The sequence below is a fragment of the Chiroxiphia lanceolata genome, chromosome 4 (assembly GCF_009829145.1).
Source record: "Chiroxiphia lanceolata isolate bChiLan1 chromosome 4, bChiLan1.pri, whole genome shotgun sequence".
Lineage (NCBI taxonomy): Eukaryota > Metazoa > Chordata > Aves > Passeriformes > Pipridae > Chiroxiphia > Chiroxiphia lanceolata.
Genome location: NC_045640.1, coordinates 19240713 through 19257552, shown reverse-complemented (window position 1 = coordinate 19257552; position 16840 = coordinate 19240713). Strand labels below are relative to the sequence as shown.

General features: G+C 40.4%; 1 protein-coding gene across 1 annotated transcript in view; it reads left to right on the top strand.

Moving 5' to 3' along the window:
* The first annotated feature begins 9380 nt into the window (after nt 1-9380).
* DHX15 (DEAH-box helicase 15) overlaps nt 9381-16840 on the top strand; it is a 47803-nt gene continuing 40343 nt past the window's right edge. Inside the window, exons 1-2 of the mRNA XM_032685053.1 lie at nt 9381-9531; nt 15315-15663. Of these exons, the coding sequence (XP_032540944.1) occupies nt 9464-9531; nt 15315-15663 (417 nt within the window). The 5' untranslated portion in view covers nt 9381-9463. The remainder of the gene's footprint in view (nt 9532-15314; nt 15664-16840) is intronic.

The following is a 16840-nucleotide window of genomic DNA, read 5'->3' as shown; positions in this document are numbered from 1 at the left end:
CCTTCAGAAATTCTGAGAAGAGGCTCTATTCAGAAGGCTGAACTTCCCTTCATCTTTCTTCTGTTTCTGCTTCTCTTCCTCTTGTACCTGTCAGCTCTTATGTTCTTCTGTCCCTTTACCACTACTGTTTTTTCCCTTGGCTTTCTCATCTTTTATCCATCCTGTTCTTTTTCCTTCCCCTGAGGGAACACAATGTTGGAACTGAGATAAACCTAAAGAAGTGGTATTCCTCTAGGGAGCATCCAGATGATAGGCATGAGCAGAATTAGATGATTTTGTGAACGCAAGTGTGCATAGGACAAACTACATCTCAAAAACTTCATGCTGAAATAAATTAGGATTTCGCATACTGACTCTATGAAACAGCACAATTGTTGGATAAAGTCAGTAGATGTTTTTGAAAGCAGTGACACCAATCTCAATCTTAACTATTGTAGAGTTAGCATAGAAAATGATTTGTTGTTAAGATATAGGAGATTATGAACATGTCTTTCAGCTATTTCTTAGTATTAGCTACTGAGAACATTTTAATTCAATAGTATTAATCACCATGGCATCAGCCTGCGGTGACATTTATTCCCAGTCAGAATAGAGATGGGAGATGCTGTCATTACAAACAAAGCTAAAACAGACCACCTGCAGGACCCATACTGGTTATTGTGCAGTGGTATTCTCAAAGCACAAAGCAGCAAACCTCTCCTAGATCCACCCTGGGGGTTAGAAAACATTACCCTCAGCTTCCTAGCAATGTCCCTCTGCTGAGACTGTTAATACTTTCCTGCTACCCTAATCTTCTAAGAAAGTAATTTATGTAAGTGCTCCCTAAGTCATTTCTGTCCAGAAAGGTTAACTTAAACCAGTGCAAAAATCAGCTCTTTGTTAACACTGTTTATTTGACAAAAGTAGATTAAAGAGCTTATAAAAATTGCACCTATGGGAGAACTTTAGAGTTAAAGGATGGGTAGGAGGGGTATTAGAACTTTCTGTTGTATGAATATCTATCAGTGGAAAGTCTTGTTCTTATTCTGTTATCTTAGGTTTGAATGTCCAAATAGATACACTGTTAAAAAGACGAGTACATGACAATCTCATTTAATTTATAATCCTCTACAAGGTCCACAGTGTTTCAGCTAAGGACTTGAAATGTTTCTTCCTACTTTTCTGTTCCCACAGATCAACATGCTTCACTGTAGGATACTACATGCTTTTCTTAGAATATGAATGCTTTTCATAGAATATTTGTACCAAAGATGCAGTCCTTACCCCATCACTCTCCCACACAAGGTGCTAAGCAGCACTGCCTTCTCTTAAAGGAAAGAAAATTCTCTAGGATTCTCCAGTATAAATTTGCTCCAAGGTATTAATTAATTTCCACTGAAACCTATGAAAAATAAAGCTAATGTCAAATATCTGAATATTTCTGGAAAAAATGCTGCATAAGTGTTTCTAAGAGCAGCCAATATTATTCACGTAAATATATCCACATCAATCAAGATGTCGCTTTAATGTAGGATCAGTCATCTGGTATGTAAAAATGCATATTAAAATCTTTGGTCCTGATCATCCAAAGACATATTCAAGCACTGAACTTTATTCACTCTGAGCAGTATCAGACTGCTATGCCATAGACTTTTTCAGGTGATCTGGCAGTTGACAGTGTCCTATCTTCAGTTGCTTGTCTGCGTCCCCATGCTATTCCATCTGTTTTCCTTGTTAGGGAACCAAACAGGCTAAGAAACTCTCTTTACATTGTTGTTGCTAGGTTGCTTTTTAAGACATATCTGTTTCACAGCCTGATGCACTTCATGATTACCCAAATAACTACGCCATAGTGAGGGAGAGGGTACTGCAGAGATGAGACTGAGCCATCAGCATAAGGAAGGTCAGGGACTGCTTATTCCTGCAGCACAATCTTGAAGAGCCTCATTTACTCATTGAACTATTTGCTGCATGTTAAATATAACATAAGATTGGGCTGTGTGTTACATATTGCATGTACCATTGCACAGAGGGAAGGTGCTTCAAAGAAAGTGTTTAAATTGCAGAAGAAAGCACTTTATCTGTGATACCCTTAATTCTGCCTCTCCTCTTATTACAGTAGTGTTACAGTATAGTCCTGCTATAACATCTATCTCGTATTGGCCTCTTAAGCCACCAGCGTGCTTGTAACAAACGTGGATAGACCCTTCCTAAATCTTCGTTCGCGAAGCCTAGCCATGAACTGCTATAATAGTGGTGTTTCACATTCATATAGTACAGGAAAATACTATACACAACTAACTGGTTTTCACATACATAGAAGGCAAAAACAAGTTTGAACCAGCATTGCTTTATGTTGGCCTTGTGGTCTGAATAACACCCGACAAGCGTAGACAAGTCCCAGCCATTCTCTTTCCAGGAGGCCTCTCCTACAATAAGGAAATTTTCACTGATGATGTAAGATGGAGTCCAAGAAAATGAAGTCTGAAAGCAAGGTGCTGCCTTCAGAACAAGTTATCTGCTTTGCAGTCCAGGCCCAAAGAGTCTGAGTAAGGCTATGGCAATAGCATATTCCTCACCATCCTCTTTCCTGGTACTTTCCAGATCTGGGCAGAAAGTAGCACTTATTTAATAAATCCAACCTGCACATGTATAGATCAGCTATCCTATGTGCAGGCCCAGTTACAAGACAAGAAAAGGCCATACATATGGCTCACCTTTGCAAAGGCAGAATTATATAGAAAACAAGGTCACTACTACTCTAATTACAAAAACAAGCCTAGTAGCACATAAGACAATTCTTATATAAACTTAGGTATGACTGTTGTAATTTTTAAAAATGCTGCAGGTATAGCATTCTCTGTGTTTTCAGCTGAGGCCCAAGTTGCTCTATCTCTACAAAGAAGGTCACTCATGAGAGCATTGTATTCGTTGTGTTTATAAGAAGGAGCAGCACCTTCTCCTTCCCCTTTGAGAACAGTCTTCCTCATTAGAGCGAACATTAGTACATTCACAACGCATCAGTTTATTAAACCCCACATCCCCCCAAAATCCCTAAACTTAACCAACGTCTTCTTTCAGCTCTTTGACGATACTTATAATGATTTTCAGATTATACTAAGGGTGTTATTCTCAGCTGGGAGCCACAGGTAGAAGAATGACACACTAACAAAATAACCTCACTTCTGCAAGGCTGAGGCTTTATGATAAGAAGATGTTAAGAGGAAGGTTACACAGCTGCAGAGGTTTAAGTGCACTTCCAGTGTTTTCATCAGCTGTGATAATTTTTCTGCAAACGGACTTTTAATACAGTTGGAAGAAAAAGACTTGATCATCTGGGGAAAGAATAAGTAAGGTCATTTGTTAAAAAATTGGGCCCACCTGGTCAAGGTATGATTATTAATCTTTATGGTTTGTTACTGACTAGTTCCAGGATATGATGGATTTTTAGTGTGCTTCCTTTTCTATGGCTATTATTTTGTAATTTAATCTGGAACTTCTTATGAAGGTAAGGATTAGTATTTACCACTTTAGATGTTAGTAGCCCATGAGTTACAGGTTATTAGATCACCTGTCTCACTGCTTGTTAGCCTTTTGTAATCTTAGCTTGTTGAAACTAGGAACACTCTATGAAGATAGCAGAAACTAAGTAAATGGATTTCCTAGTAATGTAGCAGATACTCAGAGTGAAGCTGTACCACTGATAGTTCCAGCTTGCCTAATTTGAGGCATGAATATGAATGTTCCACAGATAGTATTAAAGACAGAACTTAAAAAAAGATTCTTAAGGAGCTAATGCAATAGTGAATAAGAGATTATTGTACTCAACACAAAAGAAATGAAAAATGTAGACCAACATAGTACATCTTTTTCTTTCTGATGATGTAAAAAAATTTGTAAAGAAAATTCAAGAAATAATTAGATCTTTTCAAAAGAAGTGCCAACAGAAAAACTTGCATTGGCTCTTCTTCCAATATTCTAGCACAAGATCAAGCAACAAGCTTGAAATTGTGGTCTTCTCTGGCTTGAAACAGTTCTCTATGAAATAGTTACTACTTCCTAAAATCACCTTATATTTAAGGAGCTTCTCACAAGATTTCAGACTTGGCATAGAGAGCAGTTAGATTGTAAGGAGCTTAAAAGATAACTGCCTTCACTTACAACATATTAGCCCTTAGTTTCAGATGTTTCCGAATGCCACTTCAACCATGAAGACCTAGAAGTTATGAGAACAATGTGTGAATTCTGTGTATAATTCATGTAAATTAGACACGTGACTTAATTTACTTGGGGGTGATGGTTTGATTTACACAATTTCTTCCATTTCTATTCAAAGCACATAATGAATACCTGCTCTTGCAGAGTTTCTCTGAGGGGATTAAAGGTGATCATAAGGCCTTAGCAGGTGACTGAGGGGCTCAGAATAGCAGCTGGTTGTCTACAACAATGTATTTCCTTCTAGAGAGTGGGGTTTGTTTTAAAAAGTGATTTTTTTATTCTGGTTAATGTTGTAGTAGATACAAAAGCTGCAATCTCTCTCTCCTTCTCTCTCTTTCTCTGTCTCTTTTTTTTCTTCTTTATGAAACTTTACTGAAGTTATTTAGACCTTTCTGACCTGAAACTTTACTGAAGTTATTTAGACCTTTCTGACCTGCAGACTCAGTCATGGTGGTGTGTTCTGTATGGGATAACATTTAATAACCATTCACAAAATTCAGATGGGTGTCTATATGGCTGAAAAAGTTTGCTGTCATGGCAATAGTGCTGTTGCCATGCTGGCTTCCTACAGTGTACTTCCCAGAGCAATTTAAAGCGCTGATTTATATATACTTGAAGTGTTGCAAAGTTTAGCTTCTGTAATTACAGAGAAGCTGTCTCTTTTCTTCGCTGCAGAAATTGAGATCAGTTCATGTATTCATCTTCATATTTTTAAATTTAAAAGATGTGGAAGTCTGACATTTTTACATGCTCTGATTGTGGGTTCTTGTCTCAAGGATTCTTTCTCTGATGATATGACAGAACATGAGGATAATATCCATTTATTCACATGGGGTTGATGGGGAAGGATAGAATGAGAGCTTGTCTGTGATAAGCATTTGCACCTAAGGCTCCTGAATAATTTTCAAAGGGCATTACCCATTTTTATATACATATATACAATTTTAAAACAGTGATTGCAGTTATAATTATCATAAATGCTTAATTTTAATATTTGAGTTCATTTGCAGGAAATTCTTCATATAATGTTTTGTAGATTTATACAAAATAGGAGTTAGACTTGTTTTTTAAAAACAAACTAAAAAAAAAAATTGGCAGAAAAAGTGTGGCCATAGCATTGGGAGCACATATAGGCTGTAGCTTAGGATCTACTGCAAGCCAGCCAGCCATAAAAACAATATGTACTACAGAGGTTTTAGGGTTCTAACACATAAGCTTTAGCAGATTTAATCTCTCCTATCTGTCTTACCACCCTGCTCATTATTATGGCTTCCATGGCAGCAGAGGTTTATGGTGTCACTTCACCATAAACATCCCCTGTTTTAGCTTAAGCCAGTGAAGAAGGTGTGTTTTGACTAAGATGCTACACTGGATAGGTCTCATGCACATTATAGACTTGGTAATCTCTAGAAAAGGCGTGAAGCAATTAGTCTTGGGCAATAATAACTTAAACTGTGACACTATGCTTCTCTGTCAGAAACCTCACCCGATCCAGCGTGGAAGTTCCAGGGTCTTCGAATTACAGCTTGCCTGAGACCCATGTTTATTCTTCAGGGGAGAAGGCAATGCACAATCAGAAAAAAAAATAGACATGATGCTATTCTCCTAAGCCATTGTTTCAGTTTTAAATGTTAACGGTCCTTTCAACCCAAATAGCATATTAAATATTATGCCCATAACAAATGTGAAGAAATATTCATCGGAAATTGGATAAGAGGATTTTGATACCAATGAATTTAAAACTAGGGTAAGAAATGGAGAGTAGAAGAGTAGATAGTCAAATGGCAGCTCATACAAATGTTTTGTGTTTCCTTACCCTAAGATTTTCATTTTTATAGATGGATATAAAAGACTTGGGGGGGGGAAATAAAAACCTCTTATTTAACAAATGCCTTTGAAAAGGCAGAAAATATGCTTAAATATGCCCTATTTTACACATTCCTTTCATCCTTTAGGCTTTTGACGTAATGCTTATCACTTTGTCATTATGTCAATTTGTGCTTACCAATCTTTTTTTCTCTTGCCTCATCTTACATTTAGGCTGTGATCCTGTGAACACTTACATACATGCTTAGTTTTCCTACTCTTTCCTTGTTAATCCCTTTGAAGTTAAAAGGATTACTTGCATTAGTAAAATAAGGCATGTGTGTGCTTGCAGGATGAAGGTCTTACATTGTAAACCCTTTGGGGTGGGACCAGATCAGATATTATGCAGTCATATGGCTCAAAGCATGGTTGGGTGGAGGATGAGTTCAAGAGTTTGCAAAGTTAACAGTTGTTAACAGACTGAACTGGTTTGTGGGATATCAGTCTGGGGCATAGCGTGCAAGTAGCTGCTCACTCCAACTAGCATAAAATCTTCTTCCCAACTTTTTTGCATTTGTTGCTGAGCTCTAGCCTAAGATTTCATACCAGAGGAGATACCTGCTCCTTTCTTCCTACCTCCTAAAGCAGAAATTTGCCTGATGTTGACCATGGGGTAACTTTGAGTAAGACCATAAGTACCTTTGTGCTGCTCTGCATAGGGAGGAGCAAGAAAGATCTGCAGAGTTCGCCAAGCTCCCATTGTTGGACACTTGGGTCGTCTCTAAAGAGCCCAGCAGTAGCTTCTCATCCGAACTAATGCTTTTATCTTCTTCCCCTGTTTTCCTACTTTTGAAGGAGACCTAGCCAGTATTTTTTTTCCCTCCTAAATGTGTGCTATTCCAGTACTCTATTTCAATGATCATTTGCTTTCTTTTAAGACAGACATAATTTAAAATCCACTTGGGAAGATGTCTAGGAAGTCTTCCCTCAGCTGTATTCAGCCAACACAGGCTCGTGCACACTATCACAGCATCACAAAAACTAAGCTTGATATTTGGGAGAGAGTCACTCTGTAACATCTATTCTCTGGAAATCTCCGACATAGATATTCCAGTGGTTTTTGTAATATAAATTGAAAAACTACTTCCAGCTTCACAAGAAAAGCTCAAAATCCAGTTTCCAGGAATATTTATTTTGGCTGATAACTCTAAGCAGAAAAATGTTATTTTTATTACACTAGTGTCTAGAACTCCAGTGGAGCTGTGGGTGCCATTTTCTTATATTATCCAAAATTAGCGGCAAAAATGCTCTTCTATTAAAGAACATAATCTACGGACTTGTCTACATGAAATATTTTAGGACTTATACTCAATTCCATCAAATCTTTGAAACATGAAGCTATGGACAAACACCCACTTGCTGAGCTGGCTGTACTTGTGGAACAGGTCACTGTTACTAGATGATCCTTCCTGACCACTTTCACGTTAGTTAACTGAACCATTGATGTGAATGTACCCTTGCTCTGACAGTCAGATAGCAGGAGTCAGCACTCATTCAAGTAGCTGAGCAAAGTTTGTGGTAATCTCTGGCAGAAGAGGGACAGGGAGCAAGGCTTGCAATGTGTATGTTTTTCAACAAATGCACCTAGTTGAAGAGAGTTACCAATATGATGGTAGCGCTTTTAATTTCTATCTTAAAATTACTTGTCTATGGTATGACTTTAAATTGCTACAGGGGTGCTGAAGGACCACGACATAGACTGGGAATGGAGAGGATAGGAATAGAGAATGGAATGTCCAGTGGCTGATATTCTCCAAATAGCTGTCAGAAGTATCAAGAACAGTGCCTCTTGCTTTTCTGGAAGCTCTTAGAGATGGGTTTTATGAGCTGTGCTGAAGTATCAAGTGACTGCACTGGACAGCGAGGCAGCTGCTGACACTTAGAGGGAGCAGAAATGGCTGAATGAAATTGTGTGGGAGCAGAAGTTGCTCAGTGAGCACTAAGTGTGCTTCTGACCTGAAGGCATGGCCATTAGAAGCATCTCATTATCTGCCTGACTTCATCTTCTCCTGCCCAGGCGCATCTGTGCCTTCAGTTACAGGACAAATGCTTCTTGTGTGGATGGTTAACCCAATTCTTAAAAGGTGCTGGGAGTGGCAGGAGACGGGGAACAGCCCTAGGGCACAAGAAACAACCCTAAGGACCAACTCTTCTGGACCACACTTAAGCTTGCAGACTTCTGCTGGCAGTTAAAGCTGGTTGGAAGTGTGAAAAGTAACTAATTACTGCTGTAACTATTCAAGCAGAACCTAACTGCCATGAGGAAATGGTGCTTGAACTCGTGTCTTGTTTCACTTCAGGAACTGTATTACTAAATGCTACTGCAGCCATGCTCACGCTGAGAAGGCTGGGATGCAGTAGGACTGAACAAGTCAGCTGGAGTTTGTGTTATTTATGAACTCAGGCTTCCCTTGTGCTGAAATGGCAAACATCGGTAAGTGTGTTTCTGGGTCTTTGAGAGACAGCTGCATTTTCTCATCCTGAATACACTGCCACGAACACTTATTGCTGACATTTGGGTAAAGGCTGTATGTGCTTCTACAACATGTAGCTTTAATGTGCCTGGTTTTCTAGCACTGCTTTTGCCACAGATGACTTCTAAAAGGTTGCCTTTTTTCCGCACACAAGGTGAGCGTTGCCAGGGAAGTCTCTAATGGCCTAGATCAGAGGTTTTTCATGACAGTTACCCTGGCTCAACCCCCCTCTGTGGAAATTCCCGTCCTCCGCTCAGGATGGGCTGCGGAGAGGCTGTTTTCTCTCTGTACCCAGCATTGGTGAGGCTGCATCTCCAGTACTACTTTCAGTTTTGGGTCACTCGCTTTAAAAAGGACATTGAGGTGCTGGAGCACATCCAGCGAAGGGCATAAGGCTCGTCAAAGGTCTGGAAAACGCGTCTCATGAGGAATGGCTGAGGGAGCTGGGTTTGTTTAGTCTGAGGAAGGGGAAGCTCGAGGGTGACCTCATCGCTCTCTACAATCAGCTGAAAAGGAGGCTGTGGTGAGGTCGGGGCCGGTCTTACCAACTGTGCCTGCAGTGAGAGGACCAGAGGAAATGGCCTTAAGACAGGGGAGATTCAGATTAGATACAAGAACATTTTTTACTGTTAGGGTGGTCAGGCATTGGAAGAGGTTGCCCAGGCAGCTGGTGGAGTCACCAGCATTCCTGGAGGTGTTCAAGAGGTGCCTGGATCCCTCGCGCCGTTGCGGGAGCGCGCGGGGCGGGGCGGGGCCGTCGGGCGCGCGCCGTCGGGAGGCTTTCACCAACAGGCCCCTCCGCGCGCGCGCCAGCGCCTCGCGCGGCCACGGCGCTTCCTTCCGGCCGCCATTTTGTCGGCCGTGCCTCGCCGCCGCCGCTCGGGGAGGGAGCGCGGAGCGCCCGGACCGACCACCCGACCGCCGCCATGTCCAAGCGCCACCGCCTCGACCTGGGGGACGACTACAGCTCCAGCAAGAAACGCACCACCGACGGGTGAGGGGCGGCGCGGCCCGCGGCGGGGAGGGGCCGGCGGGGGGGCGGATGGCGGCGGCCCACTCGTCATCCGCGCCCCATCCCCGACTCTGGCCGCCCCTCCGCGGTTGGGGCTTCCCGGGGCGCGGGACGGCCGCTGTGCGGGGCGGGGAGAGGCCACCGTGCGGGCGGGCCCCTAGCGCCGCGGCTCCCGGAGCGCCGGGCCCGGCCTGGCATCGTTCGGGCCCACGGGGGGGGGGGGCAGATGGTGGCGGGAGCGGCGGGAGGGCCTCGTGCGGCGGTGCCAGGCGGGGGAAGGGAGGCGGGCGTGGGCCCGGCCGCCTGGGCGGGTGGGCTGGGCTGGGCCGGGCCAGGCGCCCGCGGCGGGGGCGGCGCGATGTGGGTCCCGCGCCCCCGCGCCGGGCTTTGTCTGCGGCGCTTCGCCGCCTTTACGTGTCTGTTGCCCCCCCTTCCTTTTATGTTTGTTTACTTCTTCCCCTCTTTGCATTGAGAGGCCTGGCAAACTTGGGCCTAGAGATGAGCACGAGGTTTGTCCAGCCCGTGTGACCTGGTAGGAGCGGTATTCCTTTGTTAGCATCTTACACTCAGTCACCGTCGAGGATGTGTTTGGCTTGAAGTAAAAATCGGTGGTCAGGTGGGTTTTACGATAGGGGTAAGGGAGGGATTTTTCTTCCTTAGTTTCGCGAAGGTTAAAGTTTTAGGACTGTGCTGGACGCGCTTCAGCACATTTTCGTTAAGGTTAATGAAATTGCAAAAACACAGACAATGCACTGGTACCGTGCTTTTATTCACAGTTGCTTTAGAGCCTTCTCTGCATAATTTTTTATCCTCTAATTGGGCGGGAGGGGGCGGGAACATGGGCGGCTCTTTAAAGTAAATTTCTGAGGTCTCAAGGAGTACAAAAATATACAGTGTTTCTCTAGTTTGGCCTTCTTGAAGGAGCACAGAAGTCTTCGGAGAGTTAAACAATTACTTGAGTCCATCAGTGTTGTTTTGGACTAGAGTATTTATCTAAGAAAAATACTTGGGCTTATTCTGAAAGCTTGCAGTCTGGTGTAGCAGTTAATGTTCACTGATAAGCAGTCTTTGCAAAACTTACCTTTTCATTTTTTTAAGGTGAGCTTGTAGGCTTAGCCCCTAGAGTTGGATGCATTTTTCTCAGCTGAACAAAATTTATTATTGATCGGCTGTTTCCTGTGCGTAGGATCACCATAATCATATATTTCAGAATAAGTGGATTCAGCTATTTTTTTCCTTTGATGCGATTTTGTATGATTTACCAGAGGTTGAAATAGCTCCTCTGAGTCTACAGAAAAGTTGTACATGTGCAGCTTGTCTGTTTGTAGAGATTTTTGTAAAATTTTCAAGTGGTTGTGTCAAAACTGGGCGTTATTTAAGTGTGGTGCAACTGTTACATCTGGTTGTCAAGATAACCATAGATCAGTAATTCCTTGTCTATGTGTTCGTGGGTTTTATAGTTTTGGTGTGGTTTTATTTATCATTGTTTTTAGTGATCATCGGATGTCGTGCTGAACTGTTAGTCTTACCACGTTGTGTATCCTGTGAGTTCCCACTAGTGGTAACATTTTTAAACCAGAAAACTTTGACCTTTATGGCACCTAAAAGCTTGTAGAAGTGCTGGTCCTGTGCCCCTTCTTTGTGCTCTCCTCCTCTGCCAGTAAAAGCATTAAATGGCATAGGACTGAGTACAACTCACTATAAGCATAATTACTGACCATGATTATTTCTTACAGTGCTTGAAATCTTAATTCATGTAGCACGAGGCATACTAAAGTTACATGGTTGGTTTATTTTAGGGTAGTTTGGTTTTGCAGCTTGTGCAAACCTGTAAGGAAGATGCACAGGGCCTTGTTAACAGCGTGTGTGTACATGTCCTCCTCTGTGTGGAGAGTGCCTTCATGTAGTTTAGGTGGGTTTGGAGCTGGGCTAAGCCGAATTAGCTCCTTGCATGGTTACCACTTCACATTCAGAATAGTAGTTTATCTTGCATTCAAACTGGACCATGTGACTAAATATAAAGATTGTGCCAACGCAGTCTCTATTGTTTTAGTCCCTTTTTAATGGACGACTCTATTGCTGTGTGGCTCTGCATGACAGCAGTGCCAGGACAACAGGTTTGTAATTGTTGGTGTAACCTTAAGCATCCTACAACATGGATGGACTTGAAGTACCATCTGTGAAGTAAAAAACTTCTTGGAAAAATGGAAATTGTACAGAAGATTTTTGGTTACAGTGTGTGAATTACATACATACTATTTTAAAATATGCTAATTTTTTCACAAATATACTTCAGTTCTTGTGTAACATCAGAGTTATTTAGTGGGATGTATCGTTCAGACTAATTGTACTTTGATTTTTTAATGTATAGAGCAGAAACTCTCCTTTAGCTGCATTGCCTTTTTTGCGTCAACTGTTGCCGTGTCTAGTAATGGAGAGATAACACTGATGCTCTGTTAGGTGTGTTTAGACTTTCACTGTGATGATCAGTCGTTTACCTTGAACCCTTTGTTTCCATTTTTAGTTTTTATATGCTTTTTATCCTCTGATTTAGTGATTGCTACGGTGTTTCTTTTGTATTCATGTGTGCATATATTATATATGAGTGAATGGAAGGAAATAAAGGTAGGTAGCAGACCAGATTTTTTCACTTAAAAGCAGAGCAAAAAACCCCAGCCACTTTCTGACTCTGGAGGCTGTTATGGCATTCAGGCACAAGTCAAATGTTTAAATTATAATTATTTTACTGTTAATTTCCATGTTGGAGTTCAGTTTTCCCTGTGCAATAATGAAAAGTAACTAAAATGTGACAGTTTATAAATTAAAAACTGCCAAGTTATATTTTTATAAATTTTAGGGAATTCATACGGCATCATAACTGTCATTCCTCTTTTCTCTTGTTGACCAAGGGAGTCTGTGTCTGCTAAGTTTCAGTAATAATGGGAGACTGGGAAACAGTTTTAGGAAAAAAAAGTGTTGCTATAAAATGAATGTTAGAGAGTAATTTTGAAGGCATGTTGTTTGTTGTGTTGTGTCTATGCTGGGATCTGGTTCCCCCTGCTTCTCTTTTGCTTTTTTAATAGGAAAAAGACTCAATTTTCTTTATTAACACATAAATAGTTTTTTACTTCTGAAGTGGAGATAGAGCTTGATAGGTTCTCTTTCTGTTTGAGCAATTAAATAGCTGTAAGAGTTCAGTGAAGAAACTGAGAAATGGGGGATTAATGGGACATTCCATGCTGGATTGTATTTGTAGTCCATTTAATCCACTGTTTTGTTCTCGAGGTTGTATTTTTGTTTGTTTTAAGCCCATACTAATAGCTACCAGTACAGGAGATAACAGTGCTACAAGACCTAATGGAGTTAGAATTCACGCTGGTGGAGGGGCTTGTTGTTCACAAGGGCAGTGAAATGCTTGAGCCAACACATGGGAAGGGTTGGCAATATTGTGGATCTGTTCATTTTAGCAGTAGTGCTGCTTCATGTGGGGCTGAAGCATATCTGAAGGTGCACTTGGTGGTCTGCAATGCAGGAGCTTTTGACATCATACTGTCTAAGTAAATGGTTGTGGAATGGTTTTTGTTGGTGTGGGGTTTTTTTATACTTTGACTAGATAGCAGTGAAGGATAAAAATCTTTCAGAAACACACATGCAAAAAACCCCCAAATCAAAAACTGTAAGTAGTGTGTCTTAGTCTACCTTCAAAGAAGTGTGTTGTTGCATTTTATCCTAACTACACTGTTCTTAAATTGCTTTTATACCTTTATTTACTTTTCTTACTGTCTGACCGTGCATATGTTTATCCCAGGACCTGCAGACATTTGAAAATCTGATGGTAAATAGCTCACCTGCAAGTCCCAAGCTTTGTTCCTGTGTGATACATGTTACTAAGAGTAGCATAATGGAGCCTGGTTCCATCACTTTATAACAGTGGTAACTTTTTCGTAGGGAGAATATGAACCTATTGTTCTACAATATTTGCCTGCCATTTTACAGTGAGAAGAGATTCTAGCTTGTATGATATTTGACTGTGCTAGAAGTACTGTTGAAGCTAGGGTATCTCATATTCAAGCAAATGCTCTAAAAGGGTCTTCATTTTTAGATAATTCAGTGTCCAGAACTTCAGGGAAATCTATATGCAAGTGAGTTAAGGGACAGTAATCAGAGTGTTTTGTAATCCTTTATTTTCAATGGGTCTGTGTTAAAAGAAATGGTCTTTAAAAAATTGTATTTTGATGGCTTCTGTGACCGTAATATGTTGAAGTATTGAGGAAAAAAAAAACAACCTGCATTTGTTACCTTTGTTGTTTCCAATGCACAGCACATTTTGAATTAAAATGTATAGAATCAGTACTAATATAATCTTGGTTACTGTATCTTCTCTGTAGGTAGGAATTTGTGTATTATTTCAACAGTTATATTTGAATGCCAACTGCATGTTTTAAACAAAAAAAGCCGTGGAGTGTTGGCCAACAGTTTTCTTTGGACGAGCTCTCTACTTTCAGGCATGCCTGAGTGTTGGTAAAGGATGAGAGGTTTGGTTTTTTCTGCATACTCCTGGAAATATTTATATGTGCACTTACTATAAAGCTGGTTTGACTTAGTTTGTTGTTTTGCCTTTTTGATAGGATTTCAGCTAGTGCACAAACAGAGCCCAAGCTGAGGGTATCCTCAGTTTTGCAGGCAAAGATGCCACTAATCCTTTAACTCACAATAGTTTAAAATGTGATGGGGTGATTTTGTAAAGCAGGGCTTGTTTCAGAGTCCTGAATTAGGAATTTTTATTAAAGCACGTGGCTGTAGTTTTTTGGGTCAAACAAGGGATTTTTTTTGCGAGTGTGTGTTTGTAGGAAGAGTGAGATTATGTGCAAGAACAAGTACATGGACTTGCAAAATGAGAAACTCTCACTAAGGCTGTGACCAGAGATTGAAAATAATGCTGTCTTTGTTTTGCAAGTGCAGTGACTTTTTTTACTTAATATTTGGAACAAATAGGAATACATAAAAGCTGTTTAAATGTGTGGTAGGAGATGATACTGGAGAAGATACTACACAACTTGGCAGTGTTAGTGTAACAGTTGGACTCTATGATCTTAAGGGTCATTTCCAATCTAAACCAATCTGATCCCATGAACTGTAGTGACTGATTTTAAGTCTAAGTTCCAGACTCAGCAACCTGTATATCAAAGTTGGTTGAGTCAGAATTGTATTGTAAGACTTGAAAGAAAAAAAAAAAACTACAAAGTAATTGTGGGATATTAAAATCAAGCTTCTCTTCCATGGCTTGCTTATTATCTTGAGTTAATTTTTTGTGGGTGAGCATAATACCTTGGGTAGGTAGGCAGAAAGACTATGAAGTGTAATCTTATTTCTCTGCAGCAGCAAGTAAGGATGGGAAGAACTGGGAAGTCTAGAATGCACAGCTTATTCTTTATAGTTATTAAATGAAGAGGGTTAAAATGATCCTCTCACCATGTGATGGCTTTCTTCCTTCTTGCCTGTAATGAGAGGAACTGTGGTAGTGTTTGGGTACAATGAGTATATCTAATGTATATCTGTATATATCTAGTGTTGAGTGTGCATCATACTGTTGTTACTCTTTGGTGCTTATTGTTCTGGGTAGCTGCCTGCAAGGCCTTTTAAAAGATTCAGTTTGTATCTACTTTATACTGGATACCTTTAGAGTTGTGTTGTATTTAAATTCCTCCTCTGCATTTCAGTATTCACGTGTCTCATTTTCTGCTGTGTCTCTTAACTCATTTCAGGAAAGATCGTGACCGGGACAGGGACCGTGATGACCGTTCCAAGGATCGCGACAGGGATCGTGACAGAGATAGAGATCGTGACAGAGAAAGGGACAAGGAAAAGGATCTTCGACCTACATCCAACTCTACATATTATGGGGCTGCTGGGTTACCAGCTATAAAACCAGCAATGATTCCACACAGTATTAACCCTTTCACAAATCTACCGCATACACCACGATATTATGACATCCTGAAAAAAAGGCTACAACTTCCTGTCTGGGAATATAAAGAAAGATTCACAGATATTTTGATTAGACATCAGTCATTTGTGCTGGTCGGAGAGACTGGGTCTGGTAAAACAACACAGGTGAGTTCTTATCTATATGATACTGCATTTTTTTAAAGATTTAGACTGTTGCTAGGCGTGTGTGTGCGTGAAACTTGCTTTGATGTCTTGAAATTCACTGTGTAAGAATACCTCACAAACTGTAAGCAAAACTAATTTGGTGAATGTCTTATTTGCTTTAACGAATGTGAAAGTGGGAGGAATGTTACGGCATCTTCCACCCTTTGAAATGCAGTACTGTTCCCTGGCCCTGTTTCTGTTTGGTAGAGGGAGATAAGAGGTTTAATGGTGTGACAGAAGTACTAATCCACAAAAATGAAGTGGTGGTTCCAAATAGTTTATTTAGCTGTTTGTGTAGATAGCAGCTGCGAAGTATGAACTTTTAGTGTTTTAGGAAGCTTAGTGCTGCAGATATAAACTTTAAAGGAGTTGAAATGTCAGATACAGTTTTGACATCTGATTGCACCATATGTTTTGGTGATATTCAAACTTGAGAAGTAAAGACTTGTGTTTCCTTGGTACTGAAATTTCTCTGAGGTCATAGAGCTTTTCAGTGCTATAGTTAAAAATCACTTTTTGTGTGGATTAATGGCTTTTAAAGTCTTTCTCGGCACCAAAAATAGTGATAACAGATCTGCAGAGCCTCTTCAATTCTTAAGAAGAATTTTGGGTCAGTAAATAGGGAGGATCTAAGATAACAAGGAATACCTATGTATTTATAGCATGATAGACTTGTTCAAAACTTTATCCTCTGATTTGCTGTTTAAAGTCTGTGTGGAAAAGTGATGTAAAAAAGCTCTTTGTTCTGTAATCTGATAAATTCCCTTTATCTAGGCAGAAAATAAAAACTGAAGGATATTTTAGTCTTTATAAAATGGGTTATAGCTAACTTACAGTAAGTCTTAAAGACTAAGAATATTTTTAGTCATAAAATTTTGGATGTCAGGAAAATGTGAAGGTGGTGTTAGTACACTGGATACGTTTCACAGCTTTGCCTGAAATATCTGAAGTTATGTGCCCTTCTTGTTGCACATTTTAGGAACTGGTGTCTTGTTTAGAAGGTAATATGACGTTATCTACGTTTGTTTTTTAAAGTGTGTAAGCTGAGACTGGGGTTTTACAGAATTCTTGAGAAAGGTTTGATTATATAGTTATTTGGAAGATACAGTATTATGAATATTTATGTTAAAAGGTGCTT